Source organism: Macrotis lagotis, chromosome 5 (assembly GCF_037893015.1).
Source record: "Macrotis lagotis isolate mMagLag1 chromosome 5, bilby.v1.9.chrom.fasta, whole genome shotgun sequence".
Classification (NCBI taxonomy): domain Eukaryota; kingdom Metazoa; phylum Chordata; class Mammalia; order Peramelemorphia; family Peramelidae; genus Macrotis; species Macrotis lagotis.
Genome location: NC_133662.1, coordinates 147477155 through 147499774, shown reverse-complemented (window position 1 = coordinate 147499774; position 22620 = coordinate 147477155). Strand labels below are relative to the sequence as shown.

The following is a 22620-nucleotide window of genomic DNA, read 5'->3' as shown; positions in this document are numbered from 1 at the left end:
AATAAGAAGAAAGTCCTCATATACTCCAAAATATTTATGATATATCATTCCCTTTCCCCAAGGGCCATCTCATACAACAATCTATTTTTTGGTTTTCTTTCTTTCTTTTTTTTTTTGCAAAGCAATGGGGTTAAGTGACTTACCCAAAATCACACAACTCGGTAATTATTAAGTGTCTGAGGACAGGGCTGGTGCTCTATCCACTGTGCCACCTAGCCGCCCTAACAATTTATTTTTTTAAAGAAAAAAAATCAGTATAACTGACTAACACATTGAAAAATTCTTAAGATATATGCAATGTACAATCCCAGTGAACTCACCTCCACAAAGGGGTGGGGGGGGGTACCCTTTCATATCTATTTGAGTCCTGCTGTATCTTTATAATTTTGTTACATTTACTTTTTCAATTTTTTGATATATAGTTGCTCTTTTCATTTACAGGCTTGTAGTTACTATATATATTATATTCTTGGCTCTGCTTACTTCATTCTGCTTCAGTTCATATACAGCTTTCTATACAGAAAAGCTTTTCTGACAGCACAGTAATATTCTATTACATTCATTTACTACTTGTTTAGCTCTTCTCTAATGCACATCTATTTTGTTTTCAATTCTTAATCATCCCCAAAAAAGTGTTACTATAAATATTTTGGAGTATATGGGGACTGTCTTCTTATTGATGGTTTCCTTGGGGCATAATTCTAGTAAAGGAGTCTCTGGTTCAAAGGATATCGACATTTTACTTTATTTGCAAAAGTCCAAATTGCTTTCCAAAATTGTTGTACCATTTCACAGCTCCACCAACAATGTATTGTGTGTTTATCATTCCACAACCCCTCCAATATCGAAATTTTTGGCAAATTTGCAGGGTATGAGGTGAAACCACTTTTGACTTGCATTTCTCTTATTATTAGTGATCATAGCATTCTTTCACATGGTTGCAAATACCTTCCAATTCTTCTCTTGACAACTGTTTATTCACACTTTTTTGACCACTTACCTATTATACACTGAACCTGTTTCACTAAAGTTTCACTTTCCCACCTATAGGATTTAAGCTCAGTTTTCTTTGGCAAGTTATCTTCTTTATAAGCTTATAGGCTTTACATTCTGTAATACTATACTTCAACCACTACAACTGCTTAAGAGTGGTGGTTTCAAAGTTTTGCATGATCTTGACTGTGGTTTATAAGTATTTGAATTCTTTATTTTTGGCTGCTTGAAAACACTTTTTTTCTTTGACCTAGAAGGTCTGGATTTTGGCTATAACATTAATGGAAGTCTTTACTTTTGGATTTGTTTAAAGAAGTGACCAGTGGATTCTATTATTATTTTTGCTCTCTGATTTTAAAACAATTGGGCAGTTTTGTTTTATTATTATATGAAATTTTATGTGTAGACTTTATATTTTGGGGTCATGACTTTCTAGCAGTTCAAAGATTCTTAGATTTTTGCTCTCCTCTCTATTTTCTAAGCCAGTTGTTTTTTCTATGGTATACCTATATTTTCTTCTATTTTTTCAATCTTTTATCTATTTTTATAATTATTTTATTTCATAAAGTCTTTAGGTAATTCTAATTTTCAGGGAGTTGTAAAGTTTGAGTAAAGGGGTTTTAGGGTTAATTTTTGCCTCTTGTTCCAAGTTGTTAATTCTCTTTACAGTTCTTTCTTCTTTATGTCTCAGTTCTTTTTACCACTTTTTCCTCTAGTGATCTGACTTGCTTTTAAAAATCAATTTTCAGGGCAGCTAGGAGGAGCAGTGCATAGAGCACTGGCCCTGGAGTCAGGAGGACCTGAGTTCAAATCCGGCCTCGGATATTTAATAATTACCTAGCTTTGTGACCTTGGGCAAGTCACTTAACTCCATTGCCTTGCAATAAATAAATAAACAAACAAACCAATAAATAAATATAAATCAACTTTGACTCTTTAACAAACAAACAACTCTTGTCCATGCTGTTTTTGCCTCTTTGTCTTAGATGCCTGACCCAGGAATGGTTAGTGAACAATAGAACTACTAGCTCACACCTGTTCCTGAATCTTCCACAAGCCTGGGGATCCCTAGAATAAATCTGTAGTCTTTTCTAGCCCTGGTGCAGAGTTTCATATTACTATCCAGTTGCCATTCCCAATATTCACAGACCTTTATCTATATCTCTGAATGCTGACTAGGCTGGAAATATGACCTGCTATGATTTTTTCCCCCTTTGATTTCTTTTTGTTTGTTTGTTTTTTGTAAGGCAAATGGGGTTAAGTGGCTTACCCAAGGCCACAAAGCTAGGTAATTATTAAGTGTCTGAGACCGGATTTGAACCCAAGTACTCCTGACTCCAGGGCCGGTGCTTTATCTACTGGGCCACCTAGCCACCCTTCCCCTTTGATTTCACAATAAGAACTCAGTTTGATATATTTTTGGGACCTTTGTAGAGGACTCAACTGTACTTATTCCTGTTCCTCTGCCATCTTGGTTCTGACTCCTAAAATTTTCTTCTGATGCCACATTGTGATATAATTCCCAAAGAGTATGCCAAGAGGAATGAAAGCTCTTGTATAGCTTACACACCTGGAAAGTTTTACAAGCTTCTTATTTGAGGCTTATATTAGCTAATTTCAGAGTGACTTATCACTGGGGAGTTAGTTACCAGCTGATGAACTGTTTCAACTATAAGAACTTATGAGCTTATTTAGCTAGTTGTGGAAAGATTATGATTGACAGTAGTTGACTGGGTAACCAAATTGATGAAACTATAGCTTCTTTATACTATGTTGATGTCAAATTTCATTTTTTCCCACTAATTCAAACTTTTTTTCCCAGATGATGAGTGACACCTATTTTTTATTCATGAATATATCAAACTGTTTATTGTTCTACTAGAATCTTCCTGGAGGCATGACAACTACCTGACAGTTGTCAATAATGGCAGACACCACAGACTGTACCTTGTTAAGATGATTCATTACCTCAAGGAAAACAGGAAAATCCATTACCTGAGTAGGGCTATGTAGACTTAAATCTAGCCCGCATGTAAACTCTGTATGATGCTCTACTGTTTCTAGGAGAGGATTAGGCTTTGAAAAATTCCAGAATCTGTTGACATAAACATAAAATGATTAAAGTTAGATAAATTCATCTTTTAAAAATTACTCTGGGGAATATGGATTATTAGCAATAAGGATAAATGTTTCAAATTTCTAATATGAAGAGAAGTACAAATTAGGACAATTTTGAGTTATACTCATTAAATTGTCAATGATGACGGAGTGGGGGGGCAAGTCAAAGTTAGTTTGACTGTGAAGATACTATTGGTATAGCTGTGAAAAATTTCAAATACTCTGGTTATCAACTTGAGGTTTCCCCAGAAAAGTAACTTGACTGGTTGTGCTGGAACAGTTCTGTAATTGCTATTGACAGGGAGGCTGAGGTTCATGGATCCCTTAAGCTACAGTGGACCTAGCCAACTGGGTGTCCATGCTACGTTCAGCATTCATATAGTGATGCCTGAGAGGGAGGGCTACCATGATAAAGGGGGCAAAGTAGCCCAGGTCAGAAATGGAGTAGGTCAAAACTCCCATGCAAATCTGAGTGGAATAAAACAGATGAGTCCTTGGAGTACATTTCCAGCCTGGGCAAGAGATGAAGACTTGTCTCAAAAACAAAACAAAACAAAAAAAGTAATCAAATACTCATATTATTTGACCCAAGAGCCCTCTATAACGGTAATACAGCATAAGAATAAAAATCAGAAAGAACAGTTCCCTATTCATCAAAAATTTTAAAGCAGCAAAAAACTAGAAACAAACTAGGTATTAAACTGACTGATGAATGGCTATATGAATTGTGATACAAGAATATAATGGAATATTACTCAGCTGTAACAAATGGTAAATGCAAGAAATTCAGAAAAGAGAAGATTCAAATGAACTTATGCAGCAGAACAAGAAAGCAGAAATAGAACAACATACACAGTAACTACAAAGAAATAAAAAAAACACTAAAAGACAATAAAATTCAGAGTATATAAAAGGTCTAATTTTTACTCCAAAGATGTGATAATGAAATACCATTTCCTTCTTTCTACAGGCAGGTGGGGAGGGCTGTAGATACATATGCTGTCAGACACAGGAGCTGTGTTGGTTTGTTTTACTTAACACTGCTTTTTAAATTTATAAATAGTGTCTAGTACATAGTAGGCATTTAATGTTTTAACTATAAAAGAGGATTTGGGGTGTGGTAAGGAAGAAAGGACTATTAGAAAGGAACAATGATGGTGAAAACAAAAATTATCAAGAAAACACTTTTAAAAAGAATACAGTGCTAGACTTGTAATGAGGATAACCAGAGTTCAATTTCTGCTTCAGACTCTTATTAACAAATCACTTAATATTTCTCAGTCTCTTTCGCCATCTGCAAAAATTTGATCCTTACAACAATTTTATAAGGTAGGGGCTGCTATTATCCCTTATCTTATAAGATTGTTGTAAAGATCAAATGAAGTAATATGAATTAAAAAGAAAAAAAGAAAATGTCTATTTCTGTTAGCAAATATTTTCTTTCCTTCCTTTCTGTCTTTGAAATTGATAAATCTCATTTGATTTATTGAAAAGCTCATCAAGGGGCGGCTAGGTGGTGCAGTGAATAGAGCACCAGCCCTGGAGTCAGGAGTACCTGAGTTCAAATCTAGCCTCAAACACTTAATAATTACCTAGCTGCATGGCCTTGGGCGAGCCACTTGACCCCATTGCCTTGCAAAAACCCAAATTAAAAAAAAAAAAACAAACAGAAAAGCTCATCAAGAAAAATAAAAGACTATATTATTATGTTAACTGAGATGAAATCATAAAACAGAATTTCTGACCTTTGAATGTAGAGAGATCATCTAGTCAGTCAACAAGCCTTTATTAAGTCCCTACTGTATGCTAGGCATAGTACATATGAAAAAAGGGGGAGAGGGGAGAGCATCAATATAGTGTATGATTCTAAGCAATGGAACACCACTATCTCTGAAGAGCTTAAGTGAAGAATCACTGAAAAGTCAATGGGTGAGGGGCAGCTAGGTAGTGCAGTGGATAGGGCACCAGCCCTGGAGTTAGGAGTACCTGAGTTCAAATCTGACCTCAGACACTTAATTGCCTAGCTGTGGGACCTTGGGCAAGTCTCATTTAATTTATAGAAAAGCTCATCAAGAGGCAGCTAGGTGGCACAGTGAATAGTGCACCACTAAATTAAAATTTAAAAAAAGGCAATGGATGATACATGTTGGGTGTGAGTCAGTTTTGATATATTTCAAAATAATGAAACATGTAGAACAATCATAAAGAATAACATAAGCAGAATGTGTAACTAGAAAGAGAGGCTGAGGTAGAACTTTAGTGTGCTGGTAAATCTTTAACGTTAAACTGACTCTCTTAAAAATATGCATATGACACACTTTTAAATTAAATCTGCATTATTCACATTTTCCCATCATTTTGTCAAGTTGTGGTAATGAATAATAAATCAAGATCTAATGTGTAGTGTCCACTGATTCCCAAAGTATAAATGGTCAGTCTGGACATTTATGAATGATAAAATTTGGCTCCTACACATCCCTGAGAATCACACATGGATAGTCTACATTCACCACTGGTAGCCATAAGAAATCAAAAGAACCAAAGAAAGTTAATTTCTAGAACTTTGGATACATTCCGTCTGGCATCCAAAGAAGATGAATAGGCATGGATGGACTGTAATCTGATTTTAAAGAATTCATATATGGATATGATCATAAATCCAGCTAAGTTTTAAAGAATCCCTTCCCACTACAGATTCCTAAACAACTGTCAACCTAAAAGTTTTAAATGAGTTTTATTATTTATCATTTGAAGTTTAAAATGTAATTTTTACTATGATTTTCATATTCAATAATGTCCAAAACAGAACTCTCATTTTACAAATTAGGAAGCATAGAGAGATTAAGTGACTAGTTTAAGGTAACAATTTGTTGCAGAGTTGAGAGTAGACTCAAAGTCTACAGTTCTCTAAATTATACACTAATGCCTATCCAAAGTATTAGTCTGGAAGACATAGATATTCTTTTTTTACTTTTATTTATACCTCAAAAGATATAAATACCTTTTCCCTTTAAAAATAGCTATATTTTTGTTTTGAAGGGGTTTGAATAGGATATGAATATACAAGAATATGTCTGTGAGATGAGATGGATTCTGTGTTAACATTTTGGGAGCTGAGCAAAATTTTTTTCATATTCAAGAACTTCAATCTAACTGGAAAGTTAATGGTTAATAACCAGTTCTAACTGTTAACTACTAACTATTGCTCTTTATGAAACCATGAGCAGGTAGATTTCAAAAAAATCTGGAAAGACTTACATGAGGTGATGCTTAGTGAAGTGAGCAGAACCAGGAGAATATTGTACACATTAATAGCAACAATGTGTGATAATCAACTATGATAGATTTTGCTCTTCTCAGAAATACAGTAATCAAAGACAATTCCAAAAGACTTATGATGACGAATGTCATCCACATCCAGAGAAATATAGAGTCTAAATACTATTTTCATTTTTAATTTGCTTCTTGTTTCTCATGATTTTTTCTCTTTTGTTCTGATTCTGCTTTCACAACATGATTAATACAGAAATATGTATAACATGATTGTACATGTATAACCTATATCAGTTTATTTGCTGTCTTAGGAAGGAGGGAGGACAAGAAGAATAGGAAAAATTTGAAACTCAGAACTATTGATAATGTTCTTGTCAGTTTAATGTATTTGAATATTAAATAGATTAATAAAAATTTTAAATTTATTATTCTAAATAAATCATTAATGCATTTATATTAAACTACAACTTCCTTGGGGATAAGGACCATCACTCATTCACTCTAATGCCCATAACACTGAGCATATAGGAAATATTCAAAATGCATATTTAAAATAATATCTAATAAATAAATTTCTTAAAGATTGGCATAAAAAGTCTCATTTAATTTTTATTTCACCAGATATGAACATTTTCCAAAAATGTTTTCTCTGTGAATATGTTTAATCATGAAATTACTTTTTTGAGACAATAACTTTCTTTTAAACTTCTATTCCCTTCAATGTAAGAGACCAGCCAAGAATATTTATTATTATAGGCACACAATAAAAAAAATTGTATCTATTATTTGAAGCCCAAGAATATTTAACACCTTTATTTTATAAAGAATTAAACTTTTTGCTATGCACAAAATGAAAGCTTATTTCTTTTTAATGTAGAAAAATTTATAAGTTTATTAACATTTTCCTCAATTTTTGAACATTTTTATTTAATTGTCTGAATTCTAAATTCACCCCTTCCCTTCACTCCTCTGAAATGGTAAAACATAAAATATGGACACACAAGGGAAATTATGTAAAACATTTCAATATAAGTCATTCTATGCAAGATGACTCAAATAAAAGAAAAAAAATAGCATGCTTCAGTCTGTATTCGAAAATTTATTTCTAAATGAAAAGCTTTACTTAGCATTTTTTAAAAAACTGACTCTAAAATGTATAAAAATGCAACATTCTAACTTACCAAGACATACCCCCCCACCTAAAAGAAAAATCCAAAGCCACCCTATTACTTGGAACAAGGAAAACACTAAAAGTTCAGCAGATATGTCTGGGAACAGAGTAAATATACAGAACCAACAGCCTGAATTTATTTAACCTGATGGCATTTCCCCCCCTCAATAAATGCATAAAATATTCCTATTAAGTTGTAAAAGGATTGTTGCCATAGATTATTTATTGTTATTGTTACCAGAAAGGCAATTAATAAGGAGGTCATTTACCAGATCACTAAGATTTATAGAACATTTAGAAAGAGTGATTTCACAGTTGGAAACCTTTCTGTATAGATAAAAGAACAAGTTGTAGCCTTTCTCAGAAATTATAATAGTGGCCTCCTCTGTTTTGTGAATATATTCTCTAGATAAGACACAAATTTGATTTCCCAAACACTGTTATGAATTTTGAGTATGTCTTACTGATTTTCTAAAACCAAAATTATTACTGCAGTAGAAAAGTATCAAAATTTTATAGAAGAATTTTTTTACTTAAATATTTATTTGTTTTTCTAATTACATGCAATGGTAGTTTTTCACTAATCATTTTTTTGCAAGGTTTTTGAGTTTTACAATTTTTCTCCCTCCCTTCCATTCCCCCACACACAACAGAAAGAAATCTGATATAAGCTCTATATTAATAACCATGCTAAACATAGATCAATATTGAATATGTGAGATAAGATTCAAATCCAAATGGAAGAAAACTTTAGAGAGGAAAAAAATTACATAATATATGACAACTTTTAAAAACTGAAGATAATAAGCTTTGATGTTCATTTAAACTCCACAGTTCGTTCTCTGACTATGGATGATATTTCCTATCACAAGTCCCTTAAAATTATCTTTGATTATTGTACTGCTGAAATGAATAAGTCCTTCACAGTTGATCATCACTCTGATGCTGTTGTTAGTATGTATAATGTTCTTCTGGTTCTGCTCCTTTCACTCAGCATCAATTCATGCAAGTCTTTCCAGGATTTTCTGAATTCCCGTCCCTATTATTTCTAATGGAAAAATAGTGTTTCATCTCATACATATAACACAATTTATTCATTGATTCCCCAATTGATGGACATTCCTTCAATTTCCAATTCTCTGTCACTACTGAAGGGGCTGCTATGAATATTTTTGTACATGTAGAATTTTTATCCATTTTCATGATCTCTTCAGGATACAGACCCAGTAGTGGTATTGCTGGATCAAAGGGTATGTACATTTTTTATTGCCTTATGGGCATAATAGAAGAATTTTTTGCAAACAGTTTATCAGGTTTCTACTAAATGCTAAGAACTTTGAGCTTTTTGATAAATAAGAAAATACAAAAATAGAAAATATATGTGTGTGTGTATACATACACTTCCCCACATGCATACAGTGATTAAAGAATACCAAAAGAATTCAATATTGCATAAGGTAAAAAAGAACTATTAAAATTAATGTTTTAAAAAATACTCCAAAGTTTATAGTTTAATAAATTTTTGTTTGAGCTTTGTTATTGACTAAACTTGTAAAACCTATTTTAAACTTTATATCTTATATAATTTCTATCCCTTAGATTCTTTTTTATTTTTTGGCTTTTTTTGCAAGACAATGGGGTTAAGTGATTTGCCCTAAGTCACATAGCTAGGTACTTATAAGTGTCTGAGTCCGGATTTGAACTGAGGTCCTCCTGACACCAGGGCTGTGCTCTATCCACTGCGCCAGCCAGCCACCCCTTCCTTAGATTCTTAAATAAAATCTAAAAGAACTTCAAGCATTGTGTAACTGGATTATTAGTTTATTACATTATACTTTGGTTTTCTTCAACAATAAGGAATGTTATTAGTTATTTTGAGGTTAAACCCCTTAGTATTGGTTTGCCTTAGTGAAATATTAACTAGTAAGTCATTGCTAGTCCTAGGCAAAGTAAAACTGTATTGTCAAAAATTTCAGAGTTTATAGTTACTCTGAAGTTCTTTTTTGCATCACCCTTCTCTGCCCTCTCAACACAGAGGCTTCCCCCAAATTTGAGGCTACTCTCTTTGACCTCCCTCTTCCTCCCTCTCATCTCACATTCCCTGACATATTTCTCCAAAAATCTTTCTCACTTTAATCTATGATGCAGTCATCCTTCTAGTCAATATCAATCACATAATTCCCTTCCCATTTTCACCAGTCGAAATCATCTCCCCCTATATCTAACTAATCTTCAATCTCTCCTTGCCTACTCATTCCTTCCTTGCTACTACTCTCACACATTTTCAGGCTCCCAATCTTTTTTAAAAAAAGAAAACCTTCAGGGTGACTAGCTGGCACAGTGGATAGAGCACCAGCCCTGGAGTCAGGAGTACCTGAGTTCAAATCCAGCTTCAGACACTTAATAATTACCTAACTGTGTGGCCTTGGGCAAGCCACTTAACCACACTGCCTTGCAAAAAAAATCCTAAAAAAAAAAAGAAAACCTTCACTAAACCTACTATTTTCTCTATCATTCTTAATTTCTATTCCAATTGTCAGCTAAACTTTAGACAAGATATCTCCTCCAAAAAAGGGGGGGAGGGATAAGAGCCTATCAGTCCAAAAATATTTATAGCTGATCTTCTTATGGTATCTAAGAATGGGAAATTTAAGGGATGTTCATGAATTGGGGAATGACTGAACAAGCTGTGCTATATTATTGTAACAGGCTATTACTCCTGTGCTATAAAATATGACAAGTAGGATGATTTCAGAAAAACCTGGAAAGATTTTCATAAATTGATACAAAGAGTGAGGAAAAGCAGAATACTGTATACATACAACTACGAATGATGCTAATCTCAGGATTACAATGATCTAAGACAATTTCAAAGGACTCATTATGAAAAATACTAACTGCTTTCAGAGAAAGAACTGATGGTATCTGAATACAGAATAAAACATACTATTTTTCTTTTTCTCTCTTTCTTCCTTCCTTCCTTCTTGGGATTCCCCCCCAACTGACTAATATGGAAATATTTTACATGATTGCATAGGTATAAACTATATCAGAGTGCCTACTGTCTCAGGGAAAGGCAAGGGAAGAGAGGATGGGATATTGTTTTTATATGTAATTGGGGGAAAAACAAACTACTTAAAAAATAAAAGCTACCTTCATTTAATATTTCAATTTCATTTTTTTCTCTATTCCTAACTCTGTAATTTGGCTTCTGATATCATCACTGAACCAAAAAAAAAAAACTGTTTTCTCCAAAGTTAACAATGATCTTTTCCCCAGTTTAAGTTAGAGATTGGATTTATTTAAAGCAGACTAGTCTGGTTCATTTGCTATGCTATTGTATTATTTTCCTGAAACCACATGATGAATCTTCACTGCTCTAAGATCTAAACTGGAATGGAATAGTACTAGACCAGAAGAAATGAACCAGTATTTTCCTTTCCTTCCCCAATTAATGAACATCCCTTAAATTTCCCATTCTTAGGTTCCATAAAAAGATTATAAATAAATATTTTTGGACTGATAGGCTCTTGCCCCCCCCTCCTTTTTTTCGGAGGAGATAGTTTGTCTAAAATTTAGCTGAGAACGAAAATAGAAACTAAGAATAATAGAGAAAACAGGTTTAGTGAAGGTTTTCTTTTATTAAAAGATTGGGAGCCTAAAAATGTTTGAAGGTAATAGCAGGGAAGGAATGAGTAGGCAATTGGAGAAATCCAATGAGTCCAGAATTCCTTTCCTTCAGAATGGGAAGTAGAAGGAGGGAGCAATTATGGAAGACTTCTCACAACTCTACATATGAGCATATGTTACATACACATATACATAGCCATAAAGGCAAAAGAAACAAATAGTAGAAATCTCTTGCCCAAGATGCAAATGACTTTGGTATTTGTAAATTCTAAAGGTCTTAGGGAGATGAATGGCCTTGGCTCAGATCTTTGATCACAGGAATAAACAAGGACGCTCTTCTGCCATGTAAAAAATGCATTCAATTTGCATAAATGACATTTTTATTACCAAAAACAATTGCATTTTCCTTAATACTTATCTTTTTTAAAAAAATCTCTTTTTTTTCACTATGTAACCCAACTCTCCTTGGCTACTCTTTCCTCTTTTGTATTTTTGTGACTCTGATCTTTCTTGACTCTCTTACTGATATAACTACCCTTTGCTCATTCTACTTTACTTATTCTTCATCTCATTTTTGCCCTTTAACTGGAATGTTTCTCAAAATTCTATCCTGGGTTCCCTTATCTTCTCTCTCAAACCCTCACTTGGCAATTTCATCAGTTCTCATAAGTTCAATTAATTCTATGTAAATAATATAAATGTCTACATATACAACTTTAGCTTCTCTTAAGCTCTAGTCATACATTTCCAACTTCTTTAAACACAGACATTTCAAATTCAATATGTCCCAAAAAGAATCTTTCTCCCTAACCCCTTACTTCTACTCCTACCTACTACCCCAAACTTTCCATTTCTATCAAAGGCACCTATTGTTCTGGTTCTACAGATGTGGAACCTTGATGCTTCATTCTTACTTACTCCATAATCCCGTCATCAAATTTGATTGATCCTAAATCTACATTATATCTTGAAACCATCCTCTTCTAAAATCTACCAGCCCTCTTAATCTGTGCTAGTCTTGCTACAAACCTGAACCCTGGCAAGTTACTTTGTCTCTTGACAAGATGTTTGTAGAAAAGTCTCTTGGGAAGAAGGCTTTATTAGGTAAAATAACATGGTGCAGTGAAAAGAACAGTAGATTTTGAGAGAGAATACCTAAATCTGAATTCCTACTCTGACACTTAGTATCTAAGTGATTCTAGTTTAAGTTGCAACCTTTCTGAGCTCCAGGTATGTTTAAAATGAGGGAGATGGACTAGATGGCCCTTGAAGTCTCATTCAACTCAAATCTTTAATACCCTAATTTCTAGCCTTCTCTTTAACAATATGTTCTAGAACCTTAAAGTTAAGCTCCTTTTCCTATCTTTGTAAAATACATTCTCTTCTCTTTTTTTCAAAACTGATACATTCACCTTATTTCATTCTAAGGTACCTTTCCTATACTCTATAATCTTTCAAAGATGACTGAAAGTGGCTCAGCAACCATATCTGTTGGACCTTTTGGTTTCCTGAGTTGACAAACTCACCAAAGGCTTGTTGCTTTCTATCTCCTTCTACTTATATTCATTGTATAAAAATAACAGTAAAACTTTTTTAAAATATTTACAATATTTATTCAATATTTTTCACTATTACTTCTAAGAAAAACTACAATCTATTCTCATATTTGAATAGATTTATGAGAGTCAAAATGCATAAATTCATTTTGCAACAGATTTTTTCTCAATCAACAAGTGCTTATTACATGCCTAATGAGGAGTATTAAGTACTGTAGATATGAAAAAGGCAAAACTACAATCCCTTCTCACAGAGCTCATATTCTAATGAAGAGATAATATGCAAATGACCATATACATACACATGTCCACCAACCCATATAAAACAGACACAAGATATGTGCAGTATAAATGGAAAATAATCTCAGAGGGAAGGGACTGGGGTGGAGGTGGGGGACAAGGAAGTAACTCTAAGTGAGATTTGAGCTCAGTCTTGAAAGGAGCCAGTGAAGCTAGGATAGTAGAGGTGATTCCAAGGTACAGGGATAGGCAGGAAAGAGGGAGAGAATTGGTATGTCAGGGGTAAGGGACAGGAAACTGTTGGGTATTTAACTGGCTCACAGGAGGAATAGAGCTAAGTATAAGATACTTTGAAAGACTATAAAAAAAAGAAAGACTATAGGAAGAGGAGAGGTGGATTTTATATTTGATCCTAGAAGTAATGAGAGTCATTTTATTGATGGGGGATGTGTGACATGATCAGAACTCAGATTATAAAAATCATTTTGGTAGTTGAATGTATGATGGACTGGAGAGGAGAGAAACTTAAACAACATAGATCAATCAGAAGGTTGCTCCAATAGTCCAGAACTGTGGTGGCTATGCAAATAGAGAAGATTTTATATAAAGGATGTTATAAAGATAAAATGACAAAATTTGATTAGATACAGAGGATGACTGTTAAGTGAAGAGTCAAGCAGTGGGCCTGGAAGGAATTATGTCTGTAGACTGAAAGGAAATTGGTACTCTCAATAGTAAGAGGGACCTTCACAAGAGGCAAACATTGGAGGGAAAGTTAATGAGTTATGCTTTGGTCACATTGAGTTTGGAATTTGAATAATAAATTAAATTCATTAACAATTATATGTTTAAAAGTTCTCTCAGTCAGTTTTCAGTTCAACACTATCTTATATCACATTTTCCTGAAAAGACTTCTTACTAAGAAGAAATTCATTTCACAAATATACAGAAATTTTCAACACAAGTAGTCTTAGTCTTTGAAATACATAAGAAATATTCATTTTTAGTAGATTGTTTAAGATTTATGACATATTGTTCCAGCCAAGATGACAGAGAGAAGCCAGGCACTGTTTTAAGTTCTCCTGGTTTTCCCTTAGAACTAACATGAACCAAGCCTCTTAACAGATTTTAGATCTACAGAACCCAAGAGGAACCTAGGAGAACATCTATCAACAAGGACTATCACAGGGGAATGTGGACAAACCCTGGGGATAGAGAGCAGAGACTCTGCACAGGAATGGTGGGGTGAGGCCAGCAGTGGAAGCATTTGCTATGTGTGTGGCAGGCAGGAGAGCTCTAGAGTTGTGGTCCAGACATCTAATCCATTAGCGTGGCTGGTCTGGAAGACCCTGGCCACAAACCCCCGTGTTTTCAGCAAAGTCCCCATGATTCCAGTGGAATCCCCTCTCCCCCATTCCTATGAGAGAACATGGTGACTTTCTCCAGAAGAAAATGTTTGCACCTTGCTGCAAGGCTCAGGAGTGGGCAGCAGACTTCCCCCAGCACTGATTGCTCTGACTGAGGACTAAGTAGCTTAATTATGTAGTCTGAGGCCCCAGCTCATATAATTCAGCCCAGATACTGTCACCCCCGCCCCCGTCCCCAGACCTAGGGAGTGGGCCACTAATCAACATCACAGACCAATCTAGAGAAAGCTTCTGACATTCCCTACAGGTTGACTCACTCAGTAACCCCCTGAAGTGGGCAAGACCTCTAGGGATCTCAATACCAAATGTCTGTGAAACAGCCCCTCCCCAACACAAGATGCTAGGGAAAGGGCCCAAAATGAAGAAAAGCCAATGTAAATGGGGGGGGGGCACTGAATGCTACCTTGAAGGTAAGGATTCTAACTCTGGGAGGACTAGAGCTTCAGAGGAGAATATGAATTGGTCTCCAGTCCAGATAGACTTATTAGAAGAGATCAGAAAGGAGTTTTAAAATCAAATGGAAAACCTGGGAAAAGAAGCACAAGAGAAAATAAACATTATGCAAGAGAAAATTAACATCTTACAACAAGAAAACAAATCCTTCGAAAATAGAAGTGCAAAAAAGAAAAATAATTCTCTCAAAAATACCATTGGGCAAATGGAAAAAGACAACAACTCTTTCAAAAACAGAACTGGCCAATTGGAAAAGGAGATGCAAAAGGTAAATGAAGTAAACTCTTCTCTAAAAAAATTGGAATCTGTGGAAACTAATAACTTTATGAGACACCAAGAATCTGACAAACAACATTTAAAAAAAATGAAAAAATAGAAGAAAAATGTAAATATCTCATTGGCAAAACAGAGGAAAAACCCCTGGACTCCATAATTCAGGATATAGTGAAGGAGAATTGCCCTGATATCTTGAAACCAGGGAACAAAATAGTCATTGAAAGAATACATCAATTCCCTCCTGAAAGGAATCCCAAAATGAAAACACCAAGAAATACTGTAGTCAAACTCCAGAACTATCAGATCAGGAAAAAATCCTGCATGCAGCCAGAGAAAAATAATTTAAATACCAACGAGCCACAGTAAGGATTACACAGGACCTGGATACATCAACATTAAGAGATCAAAGGGCCTGGAATATGATATTCCAGAGAGCAAAGGAGCTTAGTATGCAGCCAAGCATGCACTATCCAGCAAAACTGAGCCTTCTCTTCCAGGGGAAAAGATGGACATTTAACAAAATAGATGGACATTTAACAAAAACAACTTTTCCTGATGAAAAAATCAGTTAAACAGAAAATTTGATTTCAAACAGGAGACTCAAGAGATACATGAAAAGATAAAAAGGAGAAAGGAAAAAAGTTGTTATACAATAAGATGAAACTGGATATGTCCCCACCTGGGAGAAAGATTCTCACATCTCTTAAGAATTCTAACTCTATTAGAGGGAATATACTTAGCTAGAAGTAACGGACACTCAAGATTTGTTCATGACTCTGATGGAATGATTTAAAATTACTATCTCCTTAAAAAGAGGGACAGTAAAAAGATGGGAGGAAGGGGGAGAGTGAATGGGGTAAATTACATCACATGAAGAGGTGCAAAGGACCTATTGCAATATAGGAGAAGAAGGGAGAAGGTGAGAACTGCCTGAACCTTACTCTCTTCAAATTTGGCTCAAAGAAGGATTAACAGATTAACACACACACACACACACACACACACACACACACACACACACACACACTCAGTTGAGTTTAGAAACTTATCTTACCTTTCAAGTATTAAGAGGGGAAAGGGGGAGGGGGTAGGAAAAGAGGAACTGACAGACAGAAAGGAAAGAAGAAGGGGCAAAGGGAAAGGGAAAAGAGGAGGGGGGGTTGGACAGAAGTGGACAAACACACCAAAGGAGGTAGTATTTAGAAGCAAAATACCAGGGAATAGGGATAAGTAAAAAAAAGGAGGGGGGAAATACAAATGGAGAGAAGATAGCATGGAGAGCAATAAAACATTAGTAATTACAATTTTGAATGTGAATTGGATGAACTCTCCCCCCAAAATGTAAGTGAATAGCAGAGTGGATTAAAAACCAGAATCCTACAATATGCTGCTTACAAGAAACTCATTTGAAGCAGAGAGATACATAAAGGTAAAGGTAAAAGGTTGGAGCAAAATATATTATGCTTCAGCTGAAGTGAAAAAGGCAGGGGTAGCAATCCTTATCTCAGACAAAGCAGCTACAAAAATAGATCTCATTAAAACAGATAAGGAAGGAAACTATATCATCCTAAAAGGTACCATAGACAAAGAAGCAATTTCAATACTAAATATGTATGCACCAAGTGGCATGGCATCCAAATTCTTAGAGAAGAAACAGAATGAGTTATAGGAAGACATAGGCAACGAAACTCTACTGGTGGGAAACCTCAACCTCCTGCTCTCAGATTTACATAAATCTAAACATAAAATAAGAAAGAAGTTAAAGAGGCAAATAGAATGTTAGAAAACTTAGACATGATAGACCTTTGGAGAAAACTGAACAGGGAGAGAAAGGAATATATCTTTTTTTCTGCAGTACATGGCACTTACACAAAAATTGAGCATGTACTAGGGCATAAAAACTTCATAATCAAATGCAGAAAGGCAGAAATATTGAATGCATCCTTTTCTGACCATGGTGCAATAAAAATCACTTGCAATAATGGGCCATGGAGAGATAAACCTAAAACTAACTGGAAACTAAATAATCTCATTTAAAAAAATGAGTGAATCAAAATAACAAATTATAGAAAGAATTAATGATTTCATCCAAGACAATGACAGTAACAAGACAACATTTATGGGATACAGTCAAAGCACTTTGGGGATATATTTAGGGCATATATTATATCTCTAAATGCTTACATGAATAAAACAAAGAAACAGAAAGTCAATGAACTGAGCATGCAGTTCTGAGAAAGAACAAATTAAAAACACCCAATTAAATACCTTAGAAACTCTAAAAATTAAAAGAGAAATTAATAAAATTGAAGGCAAAAACCTAACAAATTAATAAATAAAACCAAGAGTTGGTTTATGGAAAAAAACAATGAAATAGATAAACCTTTGGTTAATTGGATTAAAAAAAAGAAAGAAAAATTACTAGTATGAAAAATGAGGAGGAAATTAAAGTAATAATTTAGAACTATTTTGCCCAACTGTATGCCAATAAATTTGATAATCTAAGTAAAATGGATGAATATTTAACTGTCCAGGTTAAATGAAGAGGAAATTAAATACCTAAATAACCCTATTCAGAAAAAAAAGAGATACAACAAGCCATCAGTGAAATTCCTAAGAAAAAATCTCCAGGGCCAGATGGTTTCACAAGTAATTTTAGCAAACATTCAAAGAACAATTGGTTCCAATTCTATATAAACTATTTGGAAAAATAGGTGTAGACAAAACTCTGCCTAATTCCTTCTATGACACCCATATGGTGCATATACATAAACCAGGAAGATTCAAAACAGAGAAACAAAATTATAGATCAATTTCTCTAATGAATATGGATGCAAAAATCTTAAATAAAATACTAGCAAAGGAATTACAGCAGGTTATCACTAGGATAATACATTATGACCAAGCAGGATTTATTCTAGGAATGCAGGGTTGGTTCAATATTAGGAAAACTGTCAGTTTTCAATAATAAGCATAAAGAAATCATATGATTATCTCAATAGATGCTGGAAAAAGCCTTTGACAAAATACAATACCTATTCCTAATAAAAACGCTGGAGAATGTAGGAATAAATGGATTACTCTTTAAAATAGTAAGCAGTATCTATTTGAAACCATCAACAAGCATTATATGCAATGGGGGATAAACTAGAAGCATTCCTAATAAGATGGGGTGAAACAAGGATGCCCATTATCTCCACTACCATTCAATATTGTATTAGAATGTTAGCTTCAGCATAAGAGAAGAAAAAGAAATTGAAGGATTTAGAATTAGGAAGGAAGAAACAAACTCTTACTCTTTGCAAATGACATGATGGTATGCCTAGAGAACCCTTAAAAAATCATCTTAAAAAACTACCAGAAACTACTAGATTAGCAACTGTAGCAAAGTCGCAGGATATAAAATAAACCCACATAAATCATAAACATTTCTATATATTACCAACAAGATACAGCAGCAAGAGTTACAAACTATTTAAAATAACATACACTTTGGGGACAGCTGGGTGGTGCAGTGGATAGAGCTTTGGCCCTGGAGTCAGGAGTACCTGAGTTCAAATACAGCCTCAGACACTCAATAATTACCTAACTGTGTGGCCTTGGGCAAGCCACTTAACCTCACTGCCTTACAAAAAACCAAACAAACAAACAAAAAACTAAATAAATAAAAACAACATAACATAGACTACCTGGAAGTCTACCTGCCAAGGCAGACTCAGAAACTCTATGAAAACAACTATAAAAAATTTTTCACACAAATAAAATGAGATCTAACAAACTGGGCAAAAATCAATTGTTAATGGATAGGCCCGAGTTAATATAATAAAAATGACAATTCTACCAAAATTAAACTACTTATTTAGTACCATACCAATCAAACTTCCAAAAAAATTATTTTAGTGAGTTAGAAAAAATCTTTGACTAAATTAATTTGGACAAAGAACCAAGAATAGAAACTGATTTAATGAAAAAAAATGCAAAAGAAGACAGCTTAGCCTTACCAGATCTAAAATGATATTATAAAGCATCAGTCATCAAAAACTGACTGGTGCTAGATAAGAAATAGATTGGTGGATCAATGGAATAGATTGGTGCAAAAGAGACAGCAGGAAATGATTACAGTAATCTGCTATTTGATAAACCCAAAGTCTAGCTTCTGGGCTAAGAATTCACTCTTCGATAAAAAAAAAAGTGCTTGGAAAACTGGAAAGTATGGCAGAAAGTAGGATTAGACCAACTTTTCACACCCTATACCAAGATAAGATCAAAATGGATGCATCATTTAGACATAAAAGACAAAATTATGAACAAATTAGGAGAACAATGAATAGCTCACCATTTAGATCTATGGAAAGGAGAGCAGTTTATGACCAAAGAAGAGATACAGAACATTATAAAAAACAAGCTGGATGATTTTGATTACATTAAATTAAAAAAAGTTTTTGTACAAACAAAAACCACTCCAATCAAGATTAAAAGAAATGTAGTAAATTGGGAAACAAATTTTACAACTAGTGTTTATGACAAATGACTCATTTCTAAAATATATAAAGATCTGAGTCAAATTTATAAAAAAAAAGTCATTCCCCAATTGACAAATGGTCAAAGGATATGCAAAGGCAATTTTCAGACAAGGAAATCAAAGCCATTTATAGTCATATGAAAAACTGCTCTAAATTATTACTAATTAGCAAAATGCAAATTAAAACATCTCTGAGGTACCATCTTAAAACTCTCAGATTGTCCAATATGATAGAAAGGACAGTGATCAATGTTGTAAGGGATGTGGGAAATCTGGGACACTAATACATTGGTGGTGGAGCTGTGAACTGATCCAACCTTACTGGAGAGCAATTTGGAATTATGCCCAAAGAACAATAAAAATATGCATTCCCTTTGATCCAGCATTACCATTACTGGGTCTATATCCTGAAGAGATCATGAAAAAGGGTTTAAAAAAACCCCACATGTACAAAAATATTCATAGAAGTTCTGTTTGCAGTGGCAAAGAATTGGAAATCAAGCAAATGTTCATCAGTTGGGGAATGGCTACACAAATTTTGGTATATGTTATGTAATGGAACACTATTGTTCTATAAGAAATCACGAGGGCGGCTAGGTGGTGCAGTGGATAGAGCACCAGCCCTGGAGTCAGGAATACCTGAGTTAAAATCCGGCCTCAGACACTTAATAATTACCTAGCTGTGTGGTCTTGGGCAAGCCACTTAACCCCATTGCCTTGCAAAAACTAAAAACAAACAAAAAAAAATCATGAGGGGTGGGACTTCAGGAAAAGGAAAGATTTGCATGAATTGATGGTGAGTGAGATGAGCAGAACCAAAAGAGCATTGTACATGCTAACAACAGCATAGGGTGATGATCAACCTTGATGGATTTACTTACTCCATTAGTGACATCAGGGACAATTTTAGGGGTTTCTGTGATGGAGAATATCATCTGTATACAGAGAAAGAACTGTGGAGTTTAAATGAAGACCAAAGATTATTATCTTCAATTTTTTCAAAAGTTGTCTTATGAATTACATAATTTTGCTATCTCTAATATTTTCTCTCTTCCTTAAGGATGGTTTTTTTCTCTCAGCACATTCAATTTGGATATATGTATATCATAGAAACAAATGTAAATACTATCTCAGACTAACTTCTGTTGTTGAGAGGGGGAGGGAAAGGAGGGAAGGAGGAAATTATAAAATTCAAAACCTTGCAAAAAAAAGATGGTAGAAACTCCTATTGTATATAATTGGAAAATAAATGAAATATTTTTATTAAAAAGACATAGTTCTACAAGGTTGGAAAAGAAGAATAAAAAAATGAAGTTGTTTGCTAAAAAAAAATTACAACATATTTCCCACAGAAATGTTATAAATGAAAGGTTCTCAGTTTAGTCCATGAAATCAATTAGATATATTATAAAAATGAACCACAATATCAGCATTATTTGTGATTGTGAACTTTCTATGACTTAGGAGCAAAAGGCCATGAGCTTCAAGAAGGGGACAAGAGGGGGAATAATTAATTGTTCCTTAACCTTCCCAGAAATATCTTTATCTTTAACAGAATTTTTGGGTAGTTTATCTACTTTAACAGAATTTCACATTGGGTAGGTCATTTGTAACTAACAAAATAGAAAAACCTCAGGCAAAAAACTCTAAGATATTTTTTGGACAAAGGTTTCAATACATGTAAGTAACAGACAGTAACTCTTCTTTTTTATCTCATCTTCCTTTTCAGAAATGTTCTTTTAAGATTCTACAGCAGAGACCAGTTCTGCATGAGAAAATGTCAAGGTTAACTACTACTGTCCATAAGTATTTGATGCCATCAAATTATAGAAGAATTGCAATATTATGGATCATTGTTAGTAATTTAAAGTTATAACATTAAATTTTGTCTAAAGATAAACATCTTTCTAAAATTTTCAAGTTAAATGCAACTTAAACAACAGAACCAAGAATAGTAAGTAAATCAAGAGCTGAACATTATAGCCATATGCTTTTAAGATATTCACTTTCTTCTGGTTTCACCTTTAGTGACCCAAGAATTACTTCAGTGCTATTCACACAAGGGTCCTCAAGCATCACTGATCACAAGTCAAGCACTTAATTTATGTTTTTTATAGGAAGAAAATAGGCTGAGTCTGAAATTATTAAGGGATCAAATAAAATACTTCATTTCTAAATGGAATGGTATGTTTAGTTGTTGAATTTTTTGACCATGAATATATTAACATGGCGCCTTTTTGTCTCTCTGATAAAATAATTCAACATTTAAGATCTGTCATAGCAAATAAATGTACTGAACAGACCTCTGTCTACTTAAAAACATTACAGAACTCTTTAGGCCAAGATATCTCATTCAAATAGCAATTGCAGAGAGACAATGTAATCAGAGGAAGATATCTTGATTGCATTGCTTTTTTCATTCTGTCTCTATGGGTTAGTGATTTACCAAGTGAATAAACATTTTTACTAAAAAATAAAAATGCACTTTCAAAAGTAATGCTAAAGTTATTTTGTACTTCACTGCAATGCAATAGTAATAGACTACACCATTGCCATTGAGACTATGCCAAAAGATGAAAACAGTTAATCGGTTGAAAAATGTAATCTATTTGAGACACCATCTGTTTTCATCCATATCCTTCCATTCTTTCTAAGGGCTATATACGTTGCTTCTCTTGGATCTTACCTAATGTTGGCAAAAATTAGATGCCATAACAAATTTTTTGGCTTTTTATATATCATGAAATAAAGGGGTTAGCTAGGTAGCATAGTAAATACAGCACTGGTCCTGAGTCAGGAGGACCTGAATTCAAATTTGACCTCCAGAATTTACTGGGAGTGTTACCCTAAGCATATGACTTAACCTCAATTGCTTCCAAAACCAAAACTAAACAAAAATAAGATGGATAATATTGCTATTATAATAACAATCAGAATTTGCATTGTTTGAACATGATAGTT

General features: G+C 34.0%; 1 protein-coding gene across 1 annotated transcript in view; it reads right to left on the bottom strand.

The window, feature by feature from the left end:
* Positions 1–22620, bottom strand: part of PEX7 (peroxisomal biogenesis factor 7) — a 96250-nt gene that overhangs the window by 4161 nt on the left and 69469 nt on the right. The window contains exon 9 of the mRNA XM_074187673.1: positions 2989–3088. Coding sequence (XP_074043774.1) covers positions 2989–3088 — 100 coding nt within the window. The remainder of the gene's footprint in view (positions 1–2988; positions 3089–22620) is intronic.